General features: G+C 50.0%; 1 protein-coding gene across 1 annotated transcript; it reads right to left on the reverse strand.

Moving 5' to 3' along the window:
* Positions 1-1,897: 1,897 nt before the first annotated feature.
* KLHDC10 (kelch domain containing 10) lies at positions 1,898-20,440 on the reverse strand. The gene is made up of 9 exons (XM_053257779.1): positions 20,199-20,440; positions 14,148-14,369; positions 12,096-12,250; positions 10,953-11,101; positions 10,054-10,138; positions 8,321-8,387; positions 4,715-4,762; positions 4,324-4,463; positions 1,898-2,353 (listed from the first exon to the last, which is right to left on the reverse strand). Exons 1-9 carry the CDS (start codon positions 20,335-20,337, stop codon positions 2,144-2,146), a joined length of 1,215 nt encoding a protein of 404 aa, XP_053113754.1. The 5' UTR covers positions 20,338-20,440; the 3' UTR covers positions 1,898-2,143.
* Between the last annotated feature and the right edge of the window lie 1,529 nt (positions 20,441-21,969).

A 21,969-nucleotide genomic window follows, 5' to 3' on the forward strand; every position in this document is an offset into this window, starting at 1 on the left:
AACTCGTGTCGCTGCTGTTGGTTTAAGAACTGGACGGTGGGATGGGAGTTCAGAGGGAATCCTTTGCAGAGCTTTGCTGTGTGGCCACTGAGCCGGGCTTCCCCACCCTGGGCCCACACAGGTGGTTGGACTACAATGCCCCTTCAGCCCCCACCCCAACGGTCAACAGCCACTGGGAAGAAAGGGGATGAACAACCTGTGTGGATCCAGGGTGGAGAAGCCCGGTTCTCAAGGCCAATGGGTTGCTGGGAATGCCGCCACGAGGAGAGAGCTGGCAGCCTCCCCTGCAGTCTTGGGGCGGGTTAGCGTTCCAGGCCTCGGCTTCTGCCACCAGCCAGCCTGCTCCCTCTTCTCCAGGGCCAGGGGATTCTCTTGACTGTACAGAGCGGGTAGAGCTTTGCCTAGACGGTCCAACTTTATCGAGTGCCCAAGAGGGTGGGGGGACTGGTACGCTGAAATGTCCCTTCACCAGAAAATGCACACATCACTTCCCCCTCCATGCACTTCTTAAAGTAGCATGTCAGGGTCAAGGCTCCCTTCTCTGTCTCTCCATGTGCTTGAAAATACAACATGGCAGTTGGGGGCTTCGTTCAAGGTGCAAATCCAGGAGAACCTCTACCCTTTGCAAGCTCTGAGCAGGCCTCAGGTTTGCTTTAGCGAGAGGCAAAAATGCCTGTATGAGGGATGGGTGAGGCCAACTCACACCACTGGAACCACAGCACCCCATCTTTACAGTTCACACTAACTTCTGCCCATAAGAGACAGGTAAGGACCCCCGCCTCTGAATAGAAGGTATTTGTCACACACACACACACAAAAGTGGCAGCAGGATTTCATGTACAATTGAAACAAGTGCCAAAGGCCCAGATGCTCTCAGGCCAGGAGGCTGCTCAGCCAGCCGGGTGTTTGGGGATGCATTCTAGAGCACTTCTTTCCACAGCTGTTCAGAACACAACAGTTAAGACACAGACATGGTTTCCTTTTCCAGCATTTTTTTTAAAAGGCAAATACTGTCCACAGCAAAACGTCAGGGCATTTGCCCATGCTTAACAAAAACGCACCAGTGACAACGCGGCGTTTTCCAAAAAGGAATGATCAGTTAATATGCGGCAGGTTCAGGGAAGTGGGGGAAGAGAAGACACCCGCTTGCGAGGGGGTGTTAAAAACAAGCCAGCCCTCAGGGAGTGAAAGCAAGAACCGAGAGGCTCGCAGTGATGAGCCCAATATCTACAGCAGGATAAACTGGTGGTCGATACAGCTACAGTGCTCCGCATGGATTGCCAAATTCACACACGCAGACACACACACACAGTCTGTCCTGGAACTGCACGAACACCTTAAGGTTCCTTTTCTCCATTAAATCTTCCTGTTCCAGATATGGGTCAGAATGGCAGTTTGGCAATGGCCTTTCCCTCCCTGCCACTCATTCTGAATGTGCGAGAACAGCTGTGCCAAAGCCAGCCACGTGCAAACGAGCACTGGATTTGTGGGTCCAGTCGGAAAAGGCAACCAACCACAGACACGTTTTAGAAACTCACACCACCCGTGGCACCAGCCCTTTCCAGCAGCAGCAGCCGCCGCCTCTGAGAGCCAGCGCCCACAGGAGACTTGAGGCCTTCCGGTTTGTTAAGCCTGCAGAGAGGCCGAGGCCCCGAGTGTGCTAAGAGACACGGCGGGTTCCAGAGGGAGACGCGGCCACTCCCCGCCTGCAGCCTGCCTCCTGAAGCAGGCCACTGGACTGGCCGCCACCGCTCCGGATACGCCACGCAGTTCAACTCATCTTACGAAACAACTAGGAGACTGAAGGGGGGTGGGGGCAGGTCACGATGGCCACCCTCCTCCTCCAAGACTACAAGCATGCAGCAAAAGCAGTATGAATTACTTCAGCAACAGCATCTTTAGTTCATGATGTATTTATAGGAATCCATAAGTTTAAAAAAAAAAGTTGACTTCCATAAACTTTAAAATAAAAATTCACAGGAAAGGCATCTGATGCATTTTGCCGAGTAAGGCTTTGGAGCAGGGCCTCCCATCTCCTTAGCAGCATCTTCTGCAGCACTCATAAATAGAGAGGGAGGGAAAGCCAGGGAAAGGGGCGGGAGGAGTCACGGGCTGCCATTCGTGTTTCAGGAGCCGGGGCGTCTCATTTCAAGCGCTCAATGAGTCCCTGTGTGAGTCCAAGGTGCAAAAGCTGCGCGCTGGAGAGGTTTGCTAAGTGAGGGAAGAAGCCCAGAAGCTTCTCCCAAGACAGTTCCAGGAGGCTGGGCACCACCAGCCACATCTTGAACAGAGAACCAGTCCGTCTGTTCCTATGGATGTCCACCACACCTCCGTGGACATACATGCAGCCAGCCTGTGTGAGGATGGAAGGAGAGAGAAAGGTCATGACTAGGCCAGGAGAGAGTCTGGATGCCTCCGAGGGAAGGGGGTGCCCCCTCCACCTGACCTCAGCATCCTCCTGGGCTGCGTTTTCCATCAAGGCAGCATTCCAGTTGCAACCCCTGCTAACTGGGCAAAGAGGCACTTTTTAACGTGGTGATTCTCTTTATTTTGCAGCGGGAGAGTAACTGGCCCTCTCCACCCCCAGCACAGCGTCCCTCCAGTGGCTGTTGCTGGTATCTATCTTACGTTTCTTTTTAGACTGTGAGCCCTTTGGGGACAGGGATCCATCTTATTTATTTATTATTTCTCTGTGTAAACCACCCTGAGCCATTTCTGGAAGGGCGGTATAGAAATCGAATAAATAACTAATAATAACAACAGAACAGGAGACAGAAAAAGGATCTAGGAGGAGATGCTACAAGGCTGCTAGCCAGATGGCCCAGCACTTCCTGATGGTCAACTAACATTGTCCTGGGCAAGAGCCAAAAGGGCCAGACACTGACTGGTGCTGTCCACCAGCTCATAAGGCTGATGGCACCCTCAGTCTATGGAGCGAAGCCAGAATCCCCAGCTGGACAACTAGGGCACTACTGTGACACACAGAGCGCAGCGGCTTTGAAGGCCCTCCTTTCCCAGGATGAGCAGCAACCCAGGTTCCGGCAGAGTCCTCCCACTCACCCTTGGAAACCCACTCCTGTTTTGCCTGGTTTCTTGACTTCCGTGCCAAGGTGTGAGCTAAGGAGGGACCCCGACAGAGCTTCTGCTGCCGCCTGCCCTGAGAGAGGGAGGGTGGGAAAAGCTCTTTGCCCAAGTCACGCTTGCACGGGGAAAGAGGGGCTGGTGAAGGCGGCCTTTTAGACCGTGAACTAGGAGAAGCTGGGGAGCTCCTGAGCCATCACTGGTCTATCCCTAACAGGCAGAAAACGAAAGCACTTCACTTGGAGAGCAAGATTCTGAGACACAAGGTGCCATGCATGGTAGTTATGCATTGGACTCTCCTCCACATTCACACCACCTCCAAGAAAATACACTGCTTTCAACTCCAAGTTCTAGTCCTGTGCACTGTTTCCCTATTATTAATATAGCATCAGGGTAACACAGGCATAGAGGCAGGTGCTTGACCCAAGGAGCTTGCAATTCCAAATGCCAAGCCCTCACAATTGCCTCTTGGACTCAGGGGAACTTAAGCAGCTTGCTGAGGGCTGGTCGGCTAGAAGGAAGCCATTGAGAAGACGACACTTAAAATATCTTTGACGGGCTGAACATCACTGCCTGGAGATTTTGAAGGCAGGCAGGCAGGCAAAGCTGCTATCACACTTACTTCTGGGTCAGCTGATCCATCCAGTATCCCCGGACATGGACTATTTTTAAAGGGTTTTAACAGACCTGGTGTGCTTTATGACTACTGTGAGCTGCTTTGGGGACTCCAGTCAAAGAGCAGGATACCAATCTGAACCAAAAGCTGCCAACTTCCAAGTAGCAGCACCTGCTCTTGCAATGTGAAATTAATGGAGAGCACACACGGTTCAGTTTCCGTCCACTGCTACCCTGCCCTGGGCATGTAAGACAGTGGCAGGCTACACATTTAAGTTGATAAAGGAATCCCAACTTTGCAAGGCACTGAGAGTTACTGGTTCCTAGGGAAGCCCCAAATAATGTGGCAGGCAGGTCAGCAGGGGGAAGAGACAATCCCCCACTCCTGGGGAGCTGCAGTCCAGCAGGCAGGAGCCACTGAGACTCCAGGAGATTTGGGAGGAGCAGGGGGTATCTGGCTACAGCGGAAGGTGGCTTTTCAATCTGTTCTCCCAGGCCCGGGCCAGCTGTATTCTGAATGCTTTACTTCAGATGGCTGGTCTTCCTGGGCCCTCCCTGCAAAGACGGCCAGGCTGTCTTGGGGAAGTTGGGACTGGCTGGATGGAGAAACAGCTGGCAGCCACTTACTGGAGTCACAGCTGCACAGTGGAAATAAACAGGCTCAGGCATCACAGCCGGGAGCTTCACCCACTGAAACGTCTGCAGATTCAATTTCCAGATGTCTCCCAAGATCACCTCTCCATTGTAGCCTCCACAGACAAAGACATCTGCATGAAAAGATCACAGAAGACTTAGACGGATTTTCCTGTTGTGTTTCTCATAGCTGCTGCCCTGAGTTTTTTCCAGCACACTATGACTGACCCCTTCCCCCTCAGCAGATGCTGCAGCCGCTCAAAAGTGTATGGGGCAGGGTGTGCACAAGGAAGGCTTGTGCACAGTTTAGCCCCATGATGATTTCATCCCATTAGAAACAGAGAACTCTGCCCTGCATGTGCACAATGAAGTCAGCTGTTCTTACCATTTTTAATCTGTACGCAACTGTGACATCTCCTGGCTGCTGGGAAATCTGTAGGACAAAAATCTGATTGTGAGAAGGTGAACGTGAAGGGGAAAAACTGCTTGTTAAGACTGGGCCAAGTGAAGGGGGAAAGAATCAACAAGGAAAAGCACTTGTCTCCATATGCAGAAAGCTGCCTCCTTTCTGGCTCTGAAGTGCTCACAAGATAATCTGTCAATTATCTTTTTATTCAGACTAGTGGAACTGTGAAGGGCGAAGAGGAATTTCCCATCCCTCTAAAGTATGTTTAAAAAGGAAGAGGTTGTGTACATGCACGAGAGAGAGAGAGCACATGTGAGCACATGTGTACACACACACACTTTTGGGTTACTTAACTTGAAACAGATTTGGATTAATGTAAGGTTGTGTGAAAGCTCCACTACAAAACTAAATTAAGTGAACTTGAAAAGCCAAAGGAGATAATATTCCAAGGAAGGTATGAGATCCCAACTACAGGATTTGTTACAGCCAAAATTATAGTTTGAATTCTAGACACCACACATTTTCAAAAGTGACAGGTACAATTTTACAAAGAATGTGAGCCTAGCGCTTTGCAACAAGAATTTGCGTTAGCGTTGGAAGAATATTTGGCCACGAAAAACTAAATCTGGATCCAGCCACTGCACAGACATCAGCTTCACTAGAAGCCCAGAAGAGGAAAGGAAGAGACCATCTACTCCCCATTCAGTGCAGTCCGTGTGCGCTGCTTGCTCCTTCTACTGCTACCTGCCTGCTCCTTGCTTCCCCTGTGGGAATGCAGCCTGCTGCCCCTGCTGAACCTGTGGTGGTGGTGGACTTCCATGTTCACTATGGGACCAATTTGTCTGGGGTGGCACAGGAGTTCATAGCGGCCATGACGACTATGGGCCTCTCCGAAGTGGTCTCGGGACCGACACATGTTGCTGGTCACATGCTTGATCTGGTCTTTCATTCTGAACAGGGCAGTGCTCCGTGGGTGGGGACTCCTGTGATTTCCCCATTGTCATGGAGGGGCCATCCACTGGTTAAAGTTGGGACTCACGATCATGTCTCACCTCTGCAGGGGCGGGGGGGCCCATCAGGATGGTCCTCCTGAGATTACTGGATCCAAAAGGATTCCGAGAAGCCTTGGAGGGATTTAGTGTTGACTCTGCCAGTGACCCTGTTGACACCCTGGTGAAGAATTGGAACAGCCAACTCCCTAGGGCAGTGGACATGATTGCTCCTAAGCATCCTCTCTGACCCACTTCAAAGCTGGCCCCTTGGTATACAGAAGTGCTACAGGGGCTGAAGCAGTGAGGTAGACGACTATAGCACAAGTAAAGACTCGCCTCAAATCTGACCAGTTATTACATAGAGCGCATTTGAAGATCTATGCTCAAGCAAAGAAGCGATTCTTTTCTGCCCATATCTCATCTGCAAGTTTACATCCGGCGGAGTTGTTCAGGGTCATGAGAGGACTAGTGAATGCCCCTTCCCCTTGAATCAGTACTTGGAAACAACAATTACTCGCTGTGAGGTTTTTAATGAGGCTTTTTTGTGGACAAAGTCTCTTGTATTCGGGCCGACTTAGATTCAAACTCCACAATTGTTACAGTGTCTGATGCCAAGGTGTCCAGCAGCTCCTCTTACATGGTGACCCTGGGTCAGTTTCAGTTTGTGACTCCTGAGGATGTGGGCAAGTTGCTTGGAATGGTGCAGCCCACTTCCTGCCCTCTTGATCCTTGACTGACATGGTTTATACTATCAGGTAGGGAGGCTTTTGTAGAAGGCCCGGTAGAAATTATAAATGCTTCTCTGAGGGAGGGCAGGATGCCTCTTTGTCTCAAGGAGGGAATCATTACACTGCTTCTAAAGAAGCCTGCCTTGGATCCCTCTGAGTTAAGCAACTACAGGCCTGCCTCCAACCTTCTGTGGCTGGGCAAGGTGATTGAGAGGGTGGTGGCCTCCCAACAACTGGCGGTCTTGGAGAAAACCAATTGTCTAGACCCATTTCAAATTTGCTTTGGGGCGGGCTATGGGGTGGAAACTGCCTTAGTCAGTCTGGTGGATGGTGTCCAACTGGGAATTGACACAGAGAGAGTGACTGTTAATCCTTTTGGATCTCTCGGCAGCTTTTGATACAATTGATCATGGTATTCTTCTGGAATGTCTGAGGAGATTGGGGGTGGGAGGCACTGCTTTGCAGTGGTTCCGCTCCTACCTCACAGGCAGATTCCAGATGGTGTCTCTTGGAGACTGTTGTTCCTCAAAACCTGAACTTTCGTATGGCGTCCCTCGGGCTCCATATTGTCTCCAATGTTGTTTAACATGTACATGAAGCCGCTGGGAGAGATCATAAGTATGCTGATGACACCCAAATCTATTTCTCCATGTCAACCTCATCGGGAGAAGGCATAAGCTCCCTAAATGCCTGCCTGGAGGCAGTAATGGGCTGGATGAGGGATAACAAACTGATGCTGAATCCAGATAAGATGTAGGTTCTTATTGAGTGGGGTCAGAACTTGGGAGACAATTTTAATCTGCCAGTTCTGGATGGGGTGACACTCCCCCAGGAACAGGTACGTAGTCTGGAGGTGCTTCTGGATCCAAACCTCTCCCTGGTGTCCCAGGTTGAGGCGGTGGCCAGAGGTACCTTCTATCAGCTTTGACTGATACACCAGCTGCGTCCATTTCTTGAGATGAATGACCTCAGAACAGTGGTACATATGCTGGTAACCTCCAGACTGGATTTCTGCAATGCGCTCTATGTGGGGCTGCCTTGGTATGTAGTCCAGAAACTGTTGCTCATCCAGAATGCAGCGGCCAGGTTGGTCTCTGGGTCATCTCAGAGAGACCACATTACTTCTGTGTTGAGAGAGCTACCATGGCTGCCGATAAGCTTCCGGGCAAAATACAAGGTGCTGGTAATTACCTATAAAGCGCTAAACAGCGTAGGCCCTGGGTTTTTTAAGAGAACGTCTTCTTCGCCATGAGCTCCATAGCCTGTTGAGATCTTCTGGAGAGATACATCTATGGTTGCCACCGGCTGATCTAGTGGCTACTCGGGGACAGGCCTTATCCGTTACTGTCCCTGGGCTTTGGAATACGCTCCCTGTTGAGATAAGAGCCTCCCCATCTCTGGCCATTTTTTGAAAAGGCACCGAGGACATATTTGTTCACCCAGGCTTTTAATTAGATTTATAGTTTTAATGCTTTTAATGATGGGTTTTAAATTATTTTAATGTTTATATGATTTTAATTGTAAACCGCCCAGAGACACATTTTAGGCAATTTAGAAATACGCTAAATAAATAAACAAAATTTTACAAAGAATATGATCATTACGCTTTGCAACAAGAGTTCATGTTAGTGTAAGAAGAATATTTGGCCATGAAAAACTAAATCTGGATCCAGCAACTGCAGAGACATCAGCTTCACTGGATTCCAGTGACAGTGTTGGCATATATAATTCTCAAAAAATGGCAACGTTTTTGAGAAGGCGCCCTTTGCTGCAGCTCCGATACTCCCTGCCTGCCCCCTTGGGCTACAGGAGATGCTTCTTTGCTCAACCCATGCTAACGAAGGCTTTAAAAACACAAAACTTACCTTTTTTCTTATGAGGCTTGGTTGCTATTTCCTCCCACGTGTTTGTTTCAAGGTTGTAAGCATGGATCTTAAGAGACAGGGGAGAGGGAGAAAAAGAGATGGCAATGACTAAACCCAGGGTCTGTGGCATCAGGTTTGTCCAAGTGCATCCTCATCCACATATACCCCTAGCAGAGAGATTCTGGAAAGGCACGTGGCAATACAGCAGCCAACTGAAAGAGGCACCCCAGGGAACAAGGCCACAAGAGCTTACGCGGCTCCTCTCTGCTCCAGACGCAGGGGGAGAGGACTGGCCGACATTTGCAGCAGAAGGAAGTGGCAGAAGGGACTCTACCACTTCAGACTGTGTGTGTGTGTGTGTGTGCGCGCGCGTGCGTGCAAATCATGTCAGGGCTGCTCAACTTTGGCCCTCCTGCAGATGTTGGCCTACAATTCCCATAATCCCTAGCTATTGGCCACTGTGGCTGGGGATTATGGGAGTTGTAGTTCAAAAACAGCTGGGGGGCCTAAGTTGAGCAGGCCTGTAACTGAATACTCCCTAAATCTCCTTGCAGTCAGGAAACTACTGCCACAGGGAACGGGCTCAGCTACAACATCTCTCCCTGATGCAATAGCTTGTCTGTCTGTCTGACCCAAAGGGGATTCCATTTCTTTATTTTAATGTGGGGGAGTATTCCAAACTGGCACCACCCAACCTGCAATCTGCATTGGTAAACCCCATTTGGCCCCTCAGGATTCCGCCACCTCCATAGACCAGGCAGAGGGAAGGATGAGCCTTCTATTCTCTTGGGGTGGGAGGGAGGGTCCGTCGCTCAGGGGCAGAGCACAGACTTTGTATGCAGGAGGCCTCCATGCCCAAGCTTGACCCTGCAGTCTCCGTTAGCACCTTCCAAATCCTAACCAGCTCAGGACCACAATTCCCCATGGATCCTCCTCTGCAAGCCCTAACCAGCCAGCACTAGGCAGAACCCCAACCCAGATGGGGAGATGCAGGCATTGCCCAAAGATGGCTATCGAGGAAGACCAATAGGAAGAGGCAGAGAAGCCAGTATCTACAAGCGTGATAACCCCCCAGCCCCTTACAAAACAGAATTACGTGGTCGGAGCTGCCGCTAATGCTTCTGCTTCTTTTTTTAATTCTTTGTGTTGGGGGGAGGGAGAAACTACAACATGACTGTGGTTTATAAAATCAGAACAGTGAGGGGAAGGACATTAGAGGGGGAGAAAAGATAATATAGAAGCTTGTCTCCTAACAAAATTAAAGTTGTTCTTTTATCAAAGTTGCAATTAAACTGGGGTAAAACAAGCATTTGTTGGAAAAATACAAGAGATAGTTCCATGTCCCAAAGGACACTCAACCACTGAGTGACGATACTAAGGCGGCAATGTCAGAAGCATGGCTGGATCCAAGCCCAAAACCACTTAGAGCAGCGGTTCCCAATGCAAGTCCCCAGATGTTGCTGGACTACAACTCCCATCATCCCCAGCCACAATGGCCAAAGGCTGGGGGTTGCAGTCCAACAATATCTGGAGACCTGTGTTGGGAACCCCCAACTTAGAGGTCATTTGGCCCTCTGCTTGAGATTTGAACCCCCAATTCTCAGGTCAGGAGGACTCCACATTCTGCTTATTAAACTGCACTGATTCTTTACACAGCACTAGTTACGCACTCGCTCTCCTCTTGATTCCTACAAGTCAGATTGTTAAAAGGCCTCTGCAGTTGAGACCATTACCTTGTCCAAGGAATAGGCTGTCCAGGACGTTCCTCCTCCGAGGATGTAAATCCTCTGCCCATCGTGTGCAATTTCATGTCTGTATCTGAAGGAACAAGGGCAGACATTAATCTGCAACCTCATCACATTTTAAGAAGTGAACCAGTTGCTAGCCCCTATAGTGGGATTGTCCAAACCTGGCTGTCCAGCTGTGGTTGAACTCCCATCTTCCCCCAGATACAATAAATTGTAGTCCAAGAACAGTTGTAGCCCCAAAACAGCTGGACCCACCCAGGTTTGCCCTCCCCATCTTATGGTATGCTCAGTTTCCTCAGCATATTTTTGTCACCAAGAGGTAAAGCTAGAGTTTAAAAATTAAATTCCTCCTTTCCATTTCTTGCAAGAAACCTAGGTGACTAACTACAAGAAGAAATAATTTTTTTAAGGAAACACAAACAAGAGCAGTACCTAAAATCAACACTAATAACAGAGCAAAAATGTTTTCAACTAAGAGCAGGGAGTTCCACTGCCTTGGGTCTGGAAAAGTCAGAAGTGGGGGTAGGGCTGTCCTTAGAGAGTCCTGGTGGGTGCAGGGCTTTTAGGGGGCGTTAGAAGAGTGGGGCCTGGGGCGGCCACCCTGCTTGCCCCGCCCCAAGGACAGCCCTGACCAGGGGAAGCTCTTGCCTCTGAAGACGACCAAGCAAGAAGCCATCGGCATATCCCCACTTCTGAAGCAAGTGGAGGCATCACAGACTGCTGGATAATGGCCACCACTAGAGGAGAGATGGTGTTTTCTCCAAGTACCATATGGCTCTCTCTAATTATATAGCAGCCTCTGTGTACATTTCTGAGACTGTCACCTTGCAACCGACGTCAGCATTGGATGCCATTAAGAGGCAGATGGTCTCTTGCCGGCTCACCTCTCCTCTGGCATGTCACAGTGCATGTTGTTTGGCTTCAGTTGAATCCATTCCCTGGTATTCAGGTCCAGCTTGTGCAGATCTGTGCTGTAGATGTATCCAGTTGTTCCTCCAAACACATATAAGGAGCCATTAATGATGGCCATTGCCTGGAAGGGAAGAAAAGCATCTTTTGAGAAACTGATGCACTCATGATGTGGAAGCAGCCAGAGGGGAGATTTATGTGCCCAACTTGTCAAGATCAGGGCAAAACTACAATTCCCTTCCAAAGCCACAATTCCAGGAGGAAGTGTCAAGACAATTCTTATTCATGTATACCTTGCCTTTCTTCCATCATGGAACTCAAGGTGTTCCCTGCCAGTCTCAGCCACGCACGAACCAAGTCCAGACCTGCATTACTTCAGCAAGCAAGGCGGCTACATCATGTGCCTTCAGACTCTCCTCCGTGGACTCTGCTAGTACATTCTAACCACTAAGCAACAGTGCTCTCTGCTCTGGTCCTATAAAGCACTAACTGCACACATTGACTGGTATGACCTACAGCTTAAATGCCAAGGCCAATCAATTGCTGGCAACTGCCTTGCCAGCGGACCACATTTGCACTCGCAAAATAACCTCTGTGTCGTTTGATCACAGCTCTACCCTGCAACCTTAAATCATTCAACCCAACTCTTCTGGGTGCTTCATGCAAAGCTGCTTGATCATGGCACTAAATGCAGTACAATCATGTTTATTCAGAAACAGAACCTACCAAGTTCAACCAAACCATTCCACAACCAAACCTTGTAAGCGCAGGTACTGGAGGGGCCTGGCCTAAAGTGCTTGAGGTAAACTAATGAGAGACTTAAGCATCTGCAGTAAGTGCTCTCTCTCTCTCTCTCTCTCTCTCTCTCTCTCTCTCTCTCTCTGGCCTACTTATTCTACCCCCCCTCCCCACTCTTTTTGAGATGATATAAGGCATCTTCACATCGTCGTTTACTTATCCATGTCTTATCCCGCAGACCCTTTTTAAAAGAAAAGTCATACCCGCCTACATCTAGCAACTTGAAATTTCAACCTGGCTGGAATCTCCATCACCAAGCAGAAACAATCTGTTTTACCACACAGGGGTTAGGGGTTGCAGTGCTGAGAATCCCCCAGTACCTGTCCATAGATGCGATTTGGCTTCTTCCCTCGGCAGTTGAACAGGGCCCAGCGCTTGTATTTCACATTGCAGACGTGGACGTCATTGCCATTGCTCTCGCCAAATGGGATCCCAGTGCCGCCAAAGACCAAGAGGTTATTCCCATGCAACACAACTGGCCAAAGAACCAAAAACACACACAGATTGGGCAGCTATTCCCACCTTGGAAGGCACTGTACAATATTCTCTACTGCTAAGTGGGCAAAGGGGCATCTTTTAAAGTGTGATTGGCGTATATTTGGCAGGGGGCCTGCAATTGGCCATATCCAGCCCCAGCACAGCCTCCTCCCAGTGGTTGTTGCTGGTGTCTACCTTAGCTGTGAACCCTTTTGGAAGCATCTTTAATATTTTTCTATATGTAAACTGCTTTGAGAACTTTGTTGAAAAGTGGTATATAAATATTTGTCATATTCGTATATATCCCTTGCCTGCTGTCTGCATGACACAGGCCATTCAGTCTGCTGCAAGTGTAGATCCAGCCTCAATTGTTGGTTATTGGGGATACCCATGTGTAATAGTAATAAACATGTGTAATAGTAAATGTTCCCCAATAACCAACAATTGAGGCTGGATCTACACATGCAGCAGACTGAACGGCCTGTGTCATGCAGGCAGCAGGCAAGGGATATATACGAATATGACAAATATTTATATACCGCTTTTCAACACAAGTTCCCAAAGCAGTTCACATAGATATAAATAGAATGGCTCCCTGTCCCCAAAGGGCTCACAGTCTAAAGAAGAAGAAATAAGACAGACACCAGCAACAGCCACTGGAGGGATGCTGTGCAGGGAATGGAGAGGGCCAGTTGCTCTCCCCCTGCTCAATAAAGAGAACTGCCACTTTAAAAAGGTGCTTCTTTTGTTCTGTGAGCAGGGGGTATCGTTTTTGAATGCTCTAAGCAGAAAATGAGCAGGGCAGACAGGGCTGGTTAGAACTTCTTTTGGCTGCGGTGTTGCCAAGGGGCCTTGGGTGCAAGCCCCACATCGTTATTTCCAGCTCCTGAGCAGTAAAGGGAGCAGCAAGAGGCTGCCTGGACCTGCTTGGCTGTGACATCCTGGAGTCTCTTGGCCAAGCAGTGGCCAAAACGTGCCCCACCCCCTTGCACTTGAGCAGGAATGGGAAGTACCTATTTTATTTACAAATATTTATACCCCACCCCTCCAGTACACTACTGTTCGGAGCGGCTAACAAGTCAGTAAAACCTACACACTATAAAGCAATATAAAGTAGAAAGTAACTAAAACCAATATTTAGAATTACAAGTTAACACATTAAAAGTTTTAAAACCCACCAGCTAAAACGTGCGTGCTTGGCCACTGCTCAGCCACGGCACACGCTGAAACACCTCAACTGAGCAGGGGCCAAAGGGGGCCCCTTCCCCCGTGCCTACTTAAAAGTCAAGAACAGAGGGCGGGAGGGGGCCACTGAGCACTGTGACCGCGCAGTGGTCCAGCAGCCCCCACAGCCCTCCCTTTGTCTCTCCGGAGCAGGAAGGGGAGGCAGGACTCCCAGAGTCGCTGGCCGGTGGCAGCGCTCCGCAACGCCTCCGTCAAGCAGTGGCCCAACAGAGCCCCAGCCTCCTTTCCCTGCTCCCCCACAACTGATCTGATGTCACGGCCTTTCTGGCCTCTGGAAGTCACAAACACATGAAGGTGCCATCTCCTGATTCGCCCAGCTCAGTACTGCTATACAGAAGGGCTGCAGCTCTCCAGGGCTTCAGGCAGGATTCTTTCCCAGTCCTCTCCAGAGCTGCCAGACACTGAGACCTTGTGCATGCAAAACGTGTGCTTGGCCACTGAGCTGCAGGCCGGTCCATCCCCAAAGGGGGAGCTCCTTCGAGGAGGAGCAAAGGGCTGCCACACCCACCATGTTAGAATGGCTGAAGGGAAAGGAGGCCATCCAGCCTTCCCCCACGATTGCCCTTCTACAGACAAGAGTGATGTGCTACTGGAGACCCTTGGCTACATTTATGTTTAACTAACCAAGCAGCCTAGCCCCCAGAACTCACGGGACATGGATGCCAACTCTCTCGGCATGTAGCCCTCGGTGCCCATTTGATGCCAGGTGCTAGTAGCAAAGTTGTATCGCCAGAGCTCCCTGAAGAGCGGGTAGTCTTCATTCTCTGGTCCTCCGGACTCATCGTAGTCAGGATTGTATCCTCCAAACACATACAAGTTGGCATTGTCTGCCACACAGCGGTGGCCGCTTCTGGCTGGAGGGACTCTGTGGCCTAGAGCAGAGAGGCATCAGTTGTGTTAGTACACAGGAAAGAGGAAACACATTCAGCAGCGTTGGCTGGTGCAAAGAAGACTGTTATGGGAACACAAAGAGAGCATGCCAATGGGCAAAGTCCCAACACCCCCTAAGGAAGCTTATCTGGTTTGATGGCATCCACAGCAGATATCCAAGTAGCATAGCTTTCACTGGAAGGAAAAAGAAAAGGACCCAGACCTCTTGATTATGGAGGGAGCCAATGAAAGAACTTTAGGCCATGTGTATAAGAAGCCCCAGGGGCAATCAAAGGTCTGCACAGCCCTCCCTGCCTGCCAACCCACCCATGCCTGGTCCCCTTACATTTTCCTCCCCAAATGCCTCTCACTCCAGGAGCGTGAAATCATTTTCCATAATGAATTCTCATCAAGAAGCAAGAAATCCCAGTAATTCTTTCACAGTCATCAGTTATGGATGCACACTTATATGGCAAAACAAAATGCACAAGCAGAGAAGAGGGGGCACCACCACGGGTTTTTTAGAAGGCAAGTTAAGACCCTTTTGCTCTCCAGAGTTTTTAGGCACTTTGGAGTTTTATTTCCACTGTTGCGGTATTAATGACTTTAAAATCCTCAAAACTACTCAAATGATGATCTGAGTTTTATCTCTATTCTCTGTTTTAGGATTTAAAGCTTTTATCTATTGTTCTGCTGCTGTTTGGCTTATGCTTAAAGCTTTTTTGTTAAGTTTCTTGCTTCACGTTTTTTCAAAGTTGCTTAGGACACTCTCTAGTACTAGTAGAAAGGCAACCTGAAGGTATTTTCCACACACACCACATAACAGCACTCTTTGGCCTTAAGAGCAGGACTGGGACATCCGAGAAGGAGAGCTTCACAGACCCTCCTTGCCTTCACTTGGCATCTTGGGACAGATTCCTCCTATGGGGGGGCTGGGGAGGGAGAGCCGGAGCCTCAGCCACCAGTGCACATTTCTAAGGAAGAACCTTCACCGCACTCAGGCTCTGTGGAGAGTCCAGACCTTCCGCAGTGGGGGAAGTAAGACCTACAGCATCCCTCCAGACCCTGGTAAGCAACGCTACTGGAGAGCATCAGCCAAGTCTATGCACTGCAGCTCTTCAGAAATCACCTCTAAGAAAACCTCTAGAGACATATTGGCAGAGCTCAGAGGGCCCAAGGACGGGCTGGATCCAGCAGTCCGTGGCTACTGCAGTCATTCCCACCAATCTAGTCCCAGTCCTGATGAGACTGCCTTCTTGTTAGTGATGTGTTGCCAGAGGCAGGTTCAAGCCTCTTTCAAACGCTTCGTAGACACCCTGTTCTAGCTGGCCAAGTGGTGAATGGGCCTTCTTTAATGAAAAGATGAAGCCTCGAGCCTTACGAGCAGAGGAGGAGACCCTGGGGGCCATTTCAAACAATCCTCCAATGGCCTGGCGGTGGGGGCAGGGGGGGAAGAGGTCAACCATAGATCCATAGAGTTGACTCTACAGGTTCCTGGCTGAAAAACCTCCTCCATATTTGGGAGGAGCTGGTGAATTCTGCAGCCTCCTCTGAGCAGCTCTGTGAAATGCAAGCTCAGCTAAGTTCAAATGATGAACTGAGTAGGCAGTAGGGATGTGCACGGAACCGGGCGGGGGTGGTTAAAAGGCGTGTGTGTGTGTGTCTGTGTGTGTGCTGCTTTAAGGGCGGAGGAGAGGACACTTACCCCTCCCGCTGCTCTTCCCCCACCAGCACTCCGGTTTTCTAAAGTCCCTCGGGACGGCAGTGAACCTCACTGCCGCCCCATTGCCCCCGTCTACTGGATCGATCTGGAAGTAGCCAATGTGCCTGCGCCCATAAAGGGCCTCCGAACCAGTTCCGTGCACATCCCTAGTAGGCAGAGCTTCCTGGCGTGACCTTGCCAGCAGGCTCCACCTGATCAGGTCTCCATCTAAACAATTCCAGTCTGATGCTCGAGTCTAGTATGAAGAGCAAAGTGGGACGCAAAGAGGAGGAGGAAGAGAACAAGCAACTCAGGGACTCAAGTGACTGTGGCTGATTTGGGGGTCAGTTGCACTGAACAAAGCAGGACTGCACTTCTGAGTAAACATGCACAGGATCAGGCCACACAACCTGGCCCACCAGCTCACCTGTCACTCTCCCTCCTCTCCCACTTTGCCCTCCTAATGGAGAAGGTCCTCCCTCCCAGCAAAGGCCATGTCATTTCTGGATTCAGGACACAGCAGCTGAACTGGACAACAAGAAGTTCTAGGACTCAAGGCACCACTTCAGACATGAAAAGCCTGTCCCCTAATTGCAGACATTTAGGGTGGCCGAGGAGTGGTTAAATTCTCCTCTTTGCGGGCAGAATAAGTCCTGCTTCCCGATTGCTCCCCTGCAGCAAGGAACTCCATATCCCTTCCTTGCAGGTCAAGCAGGAATTCTAACCCAGGTTAGCAACTGAAAAATAGGGAATGGATGGTGATAGCTCCCTCCAGGTCAACAGAAGTGGAGCAAGACAGCATGAGCCTGGTATGAGGAATTGTTCCCTCATGCAGTGAGAAAGTCAGTTCTATTTGCAAGGCAGAGGTTTCCATGGGGGGGAAGGAGATAGGGAGAAGGGGCAGGATGCATAGCAACGTTCAACGGCTTGCTCTCGGATGTGGCAGAGATTACACTTCCAATCATAGCACACTGGCTGATTGTGCTTACCTTTACAATCAGTGCTCCCTCTAAGGTGTGCGCACGTGCACACATTTTTTTATGTCCGCTCAGTTAATTTTAGATCCCGCTCAGTTTATATCAGGAGGGCCCCACTCTGAATGCATGTGCGCGCACACTGCCTTGATACTGCCACCCAGAATAAAATTCATTCCGCACACAGATTAAAAAAATTACAATCTCATAACCCCCACATACAGAAGCACTGCAGAGTGATAATCACATCTAGGGGAGGGGACAAAGCACAACTGGAGCCAAAGCTTAGGCCCCAAGCTTGTTTTACATGAGGAGGAGTAAGTGGCGACACCTCTCAGCATCCCAGCCTACCAATGTAGCTGGGTCTAGGTCACTTGACCTCAAGGCAGGCTTCCCCTTAGAAACTGACCACTGCAGAGGGAGCAGGGGTGCTTCCTTCCGTTTTCGTTCGGTCAGCGAGAGCTACTATGGCACAGTGGAAAGAGCTAAGAGCTGGGAATACTCATTCTATCCCTCAACTCACTGGATGGCCTTGGAGAGGGGGCCGTAGCTCAGTGGCAGAGCATCGGCTCTGTATGCAGAAGGCCCACACTCAATCCCTGCCAGCATCTCCAGGTAAGGCTGGGAGAAACTCTGGCCTGAAACCTTGGAGGGCTGCTGCCAATCAGTATAGACGATATTGAGCTCGATCAACTGAGGGCCTGACTCACTAGACGGCAGCTTCCTGTGTTCCTACCGCAAGCTGCTCTTCTGTTCACTTCAGGCCCCCATCTGCAACACAGAGACCATCATACTGGCCTACCTTACTGAGGTGTTGCAAGAATTACAACTAAGCAGAAACCATAGTAGCCAATCAAATGCTGCTGGGAAAGCCACAACCCTCTTCAGTGTCTGATGTTCTTAGATAAACTGCCTCTGAACATCCAAGCTCCATTCCTATTGTGGCTAACAAGAGGGCCAGGATCAGACCAAAGGCCCACCAAGTCCAGCATCCTGCTTTCCACATGGCAGAAGCTCAGTGGGAGGGCACCTGCTTTGCATGGGTCCATCTGTGGCAACTCCAGATAGGGCAGGGCTGGGAAATACTGTCTGAAATCTTGAAAAAATGCTACCAGTCAATGATGCCAGTACTGAGAGATGGATCAAGGCTCTGCCTCAGGAGAAGGCAGCTTCGTCTGTTCAACAGGAACAGCCTTAGCTCAGTAGGGAAACACCTGCTTTGCATGAAAAAGATCCCAGGGTCAATACATGGCAGCATCTCCAGGGCTGGGAAAGATCTTCCTCTACTCAAGACCCCGAGAGCTGTTGTCAGCCAGTGTAGGCCAATATCAAGTAGGCACTGCTGAGCTCGGTAGGCTAAAGGTCCACTCAGTATAAGGAACTTTCACATCCAACCATTCTAAGCAGAGCTATAGCTCAGCGATAAAGCACACGCTTCGCATGCAAAAGGTCTCTGGATTCAACCCCTGGCAACAACTCCAAGTAGGGCTAGAAAAGATTCTGTGCCTGAATTCCTGGACAGCTGCTGCCAGCCAGTGTAGATTTACTGACCTAAATGGACCAGTGGTCTCACTCAGCATAAGGCAGCTCCATATGTCCGCACTGGCGTACCCTCTGACATCCCACCAATGAAAACAGACACATGCCTGTGAACGTGTAAAGGGCGTGGCCACGTGAGGTAGATGAGACAGTTTGGGCTACAAGCATGCCATGCATGGAAGGCAGGTTGCAAACTAGGTGTAGCGCACATTGACCATCACCACCCCCACCAACACTTTGCCAATGAAAACAAAAGACTCACTTGTACTTCTCATCCTGACTGCCCAAGCCCCCCAGCAGCGTTCCCTCTAAGGTGTGCGCATGTGGTGCACACACACACACGTTTTTTTATGTCCACTCAGTCAATTTTAGATCCTGCTCAGGCTGAATCAGGAAGGCCCCACTCTGAATGGACGTGCGCACACACTGCCTGGATACTGCTGCCCAGAACAAAACTCATTCTGCACACAGATGAAAAGGGAGGGAGAGAGAGAGAGAGCCCCCCCCCCACTAGGACACATTGCTAAGGACTGGGCTCCACCAGCTGAATGCTGTGCATCACATAGCTCCTTAGCACTGGGCACCCACTGACATGTAGGTGCACTAGAGACAGGATGCATCAGTTTGGGGAATAGAGACTCTGGGAACAGAGCTGAATCCTGAGGAATGACAACTCTAGCAACTCCTGTGCAGAAACCTGACCGAGGCAACCCCAAGAGGCAAAAACAGGGACAAGGAGCACTGTTTCCTCTAACAGGGATTCTCAGATGTGGTTCACTACAACTCCCAGCATCTCCAGCTGCAATGGCCTTTGGCTGGGGATTATGGGAGTTGTAGTCAACAACATCTGGGAATCCCTGTTAGAGGGAACGCTGCAGGTAGTGATTTGGGACCAACTCCAGGTGACGGGGCAGTTGGAGCCTACGGATTGGCTTACCAGATGTCTGCAAGAAGCCCACAAGTTGAATGTCAAGGCAATGACCCCAACCCTATTTGCCCATAAGAACCTGCCAGGGCCCTCCGCTCATCATCTCAGGCCCTGCTCATGGCCCTGCCACTAACAGAGATCCGCTTGGTGGGGGAAAGAGACAGAGCCTTTTCAGTTGTGGCCCCACAACTTTGGAACACCCTCCCAACAGAGCTCCACCCTGCTCCCTCCCCCTCAGCATTTTTAAAAAATATATTAAAGACATCTTTTTAGAGAGGCTTTTTAATGTTTTATCTGCTGGATTTCTTTTCACAAGTAATTACTTAATATGAAGCTTTTAGAACTTGTAACTTCCAAATGTGGTTTTAAGTGGGTCTTAACTTTTTTTTTTTAGTTCTGGGGTGGGTGGGTGTGTTTTTAAAAAAATGTTTTATAGTGCATCTATTTCATTAGCGTTGTGGGTGAGCCGCCCCGACCAGTAGCGTCCTGGAGGGGCGGGAAAAAATATTTTAAACAAATAAATATCCAAGGTAGACTTCGCCCGACCATGGAGGCTCTACTGAGTCCACCGGGTCAACAGCCACCTGCGTGGAGGGGCGGAATCCTTCCACTTCCCACTGGCCTCGTTCAAGCTCAGCTCAGCTCCGCGCCGCTCTTCCTCCTCCTCCTCCTCCTCCCGGTCACTCACCGCCTCGTCCCGGGCCCGGCGGGAGCCTGACAAAGCGGTTGAGGAGCCCCCCGCGGGGAGCCTGAGCCGCCGGCCCGTCTCCACTGCCTCCTCCGCGCTGCCGGTTCCCGTCCCAGCCCTCTCCGTCGGCCGCCGACATCGCCGCCGGAGAAGACCGCTTCTCGCGGCTGACGAGCCAAGCCCACCACAGCCGCCCGGACGGAGCGGGGGTGGGGGATGGGGAAAGAGGCGATCTTGCCTGTGCAGCCAATCGGCAGCAACCTTGCACGGCAACAGCCAATAGGAGGAGCGCTTATTGGGGAGGTGTCAGGGGAAGAGGCGAAAGGGGAGGGGGATGTCACCAGAGACAAGGCAAAGGTAGGCCAGAGCAATCGATCGCCGCTTCCCGTGGTAAAGATGGCGGACGGGATGCGTTTGGAGAGGTGAAGAAAGGCAGGAGTAATCGAAAGGAGAAACTTCACAGAGACTCTTCCGCGGAGATCCTTGAGAGTTGTAGTTGTGTGTGGCGGGGCAGATGTTTCTACCTCGGGGTGGGGAGCCAACTTGAGGAGCTTTAGCCGTTGTCGGACTACAACATGCAATAAATGGTTTTAATTTTTAATGTTGGTTTTCAATGATTTTGTTTAAATGATTTTAATTGTTTAATTGATTTAATGTTTTAAATGATGTTAACTGTAAACCGGCCAGAAACGCAAGTTTGGGGCGGTATAAAAATATGTTAAATAAATAAAATAAATTGCGGCCCGAGATGATGGGCGTTGTAGTCCACTGGCAGCAGGACTGCGTCTTGGCCACCAATAAGTTGGCCACCAATACTAGACTTCATCAGACTACAATTCCCAGAACTCTTTGGGGGACGGGGGGGGCGTTAAAGCCTCTCAAACCAGAGAAGTGAAGGAGGAGGCTGCTTTTTGCTGAGTCGGGCGATTGGTCCAGGTAACCCAGGATTGTCTGCCCTGCTTGGCAGCAGCTCTCCAGGATCTCTGGCAGAAAATAAACTTCCCTATCACTCACTATTTGGAGATGCCAGGGACTGAACCTGGGACCTTCTGTGTGCCAAGCAGATGCTCTGCCACTGAATTAAATGTGTACTGTACAGTGTACACAATACTCAACTAGTTTCCTGTTTACCAATGAATGTGGCAGGGCAGGAACGAAAGAAAACAAACAGGGTGTGTTCAGCTCTGCAGTAGAGAGAGGTTGGCTGCTCGCTCTCTCACGCTCTCTCAGAACTCATGTGTCTTCTTGAACAATTGCGTTGCAGGCAAGAATTCAGCAGGTGCAGCTTCTTCCAACTGGTGTGCCTTTCCACCTTGTATTTCTGACTGCAAGACAGCGCTGAAAGGCCCAGTCAAGGGGGCAGGGAATGGGAAGCGACCTTTCAGTCCTGAGAATTTCAGCCTGGAATTAAGGCTGGAGTCCTATGCACAGTTATTTACTTGGGAGTAGGCCCTATGGAAGCCACTAGGGCTTACTCCCGAGTAAACAGAGCCAGCATAGCAATGGTTAGAGTGTTGGGCTAGGACCAGAGACCCGAGTTCGAATTCCTATTCAACCATGAAACTCACTGGGTGACTCTGGGCCAGTCATGTATCTCTCAGCCTAACCTACCTCACAGGGTTGTTGTGGGGATAAAAATAAGCATGCACACCCCTCTGAGCACCTCGGAGGAAAAAGCGGGATATAAATGTTAATAAATAAACAAAACAAACAAACATGGGTAGACTCAGATTTCAAGTGAAACTCCAATCCTAAAATCATTGACCAAGGC

This window comes from Hemicordylus capensis, chromosome 5 (genome assembly GCF_027244095.1).
Source record: "Hemicordylus capensis ecotype Gifberg chromosome 5, rHemCap1.1.pri, whole genome shotgun sequence".
Classification (NCBI taxonomy): Eukaryota; Metazoa; Chordata; class Lepidosauria; order Squamata; family Cordylidae; genus Hemicordylus; species Hemicordylus capensis.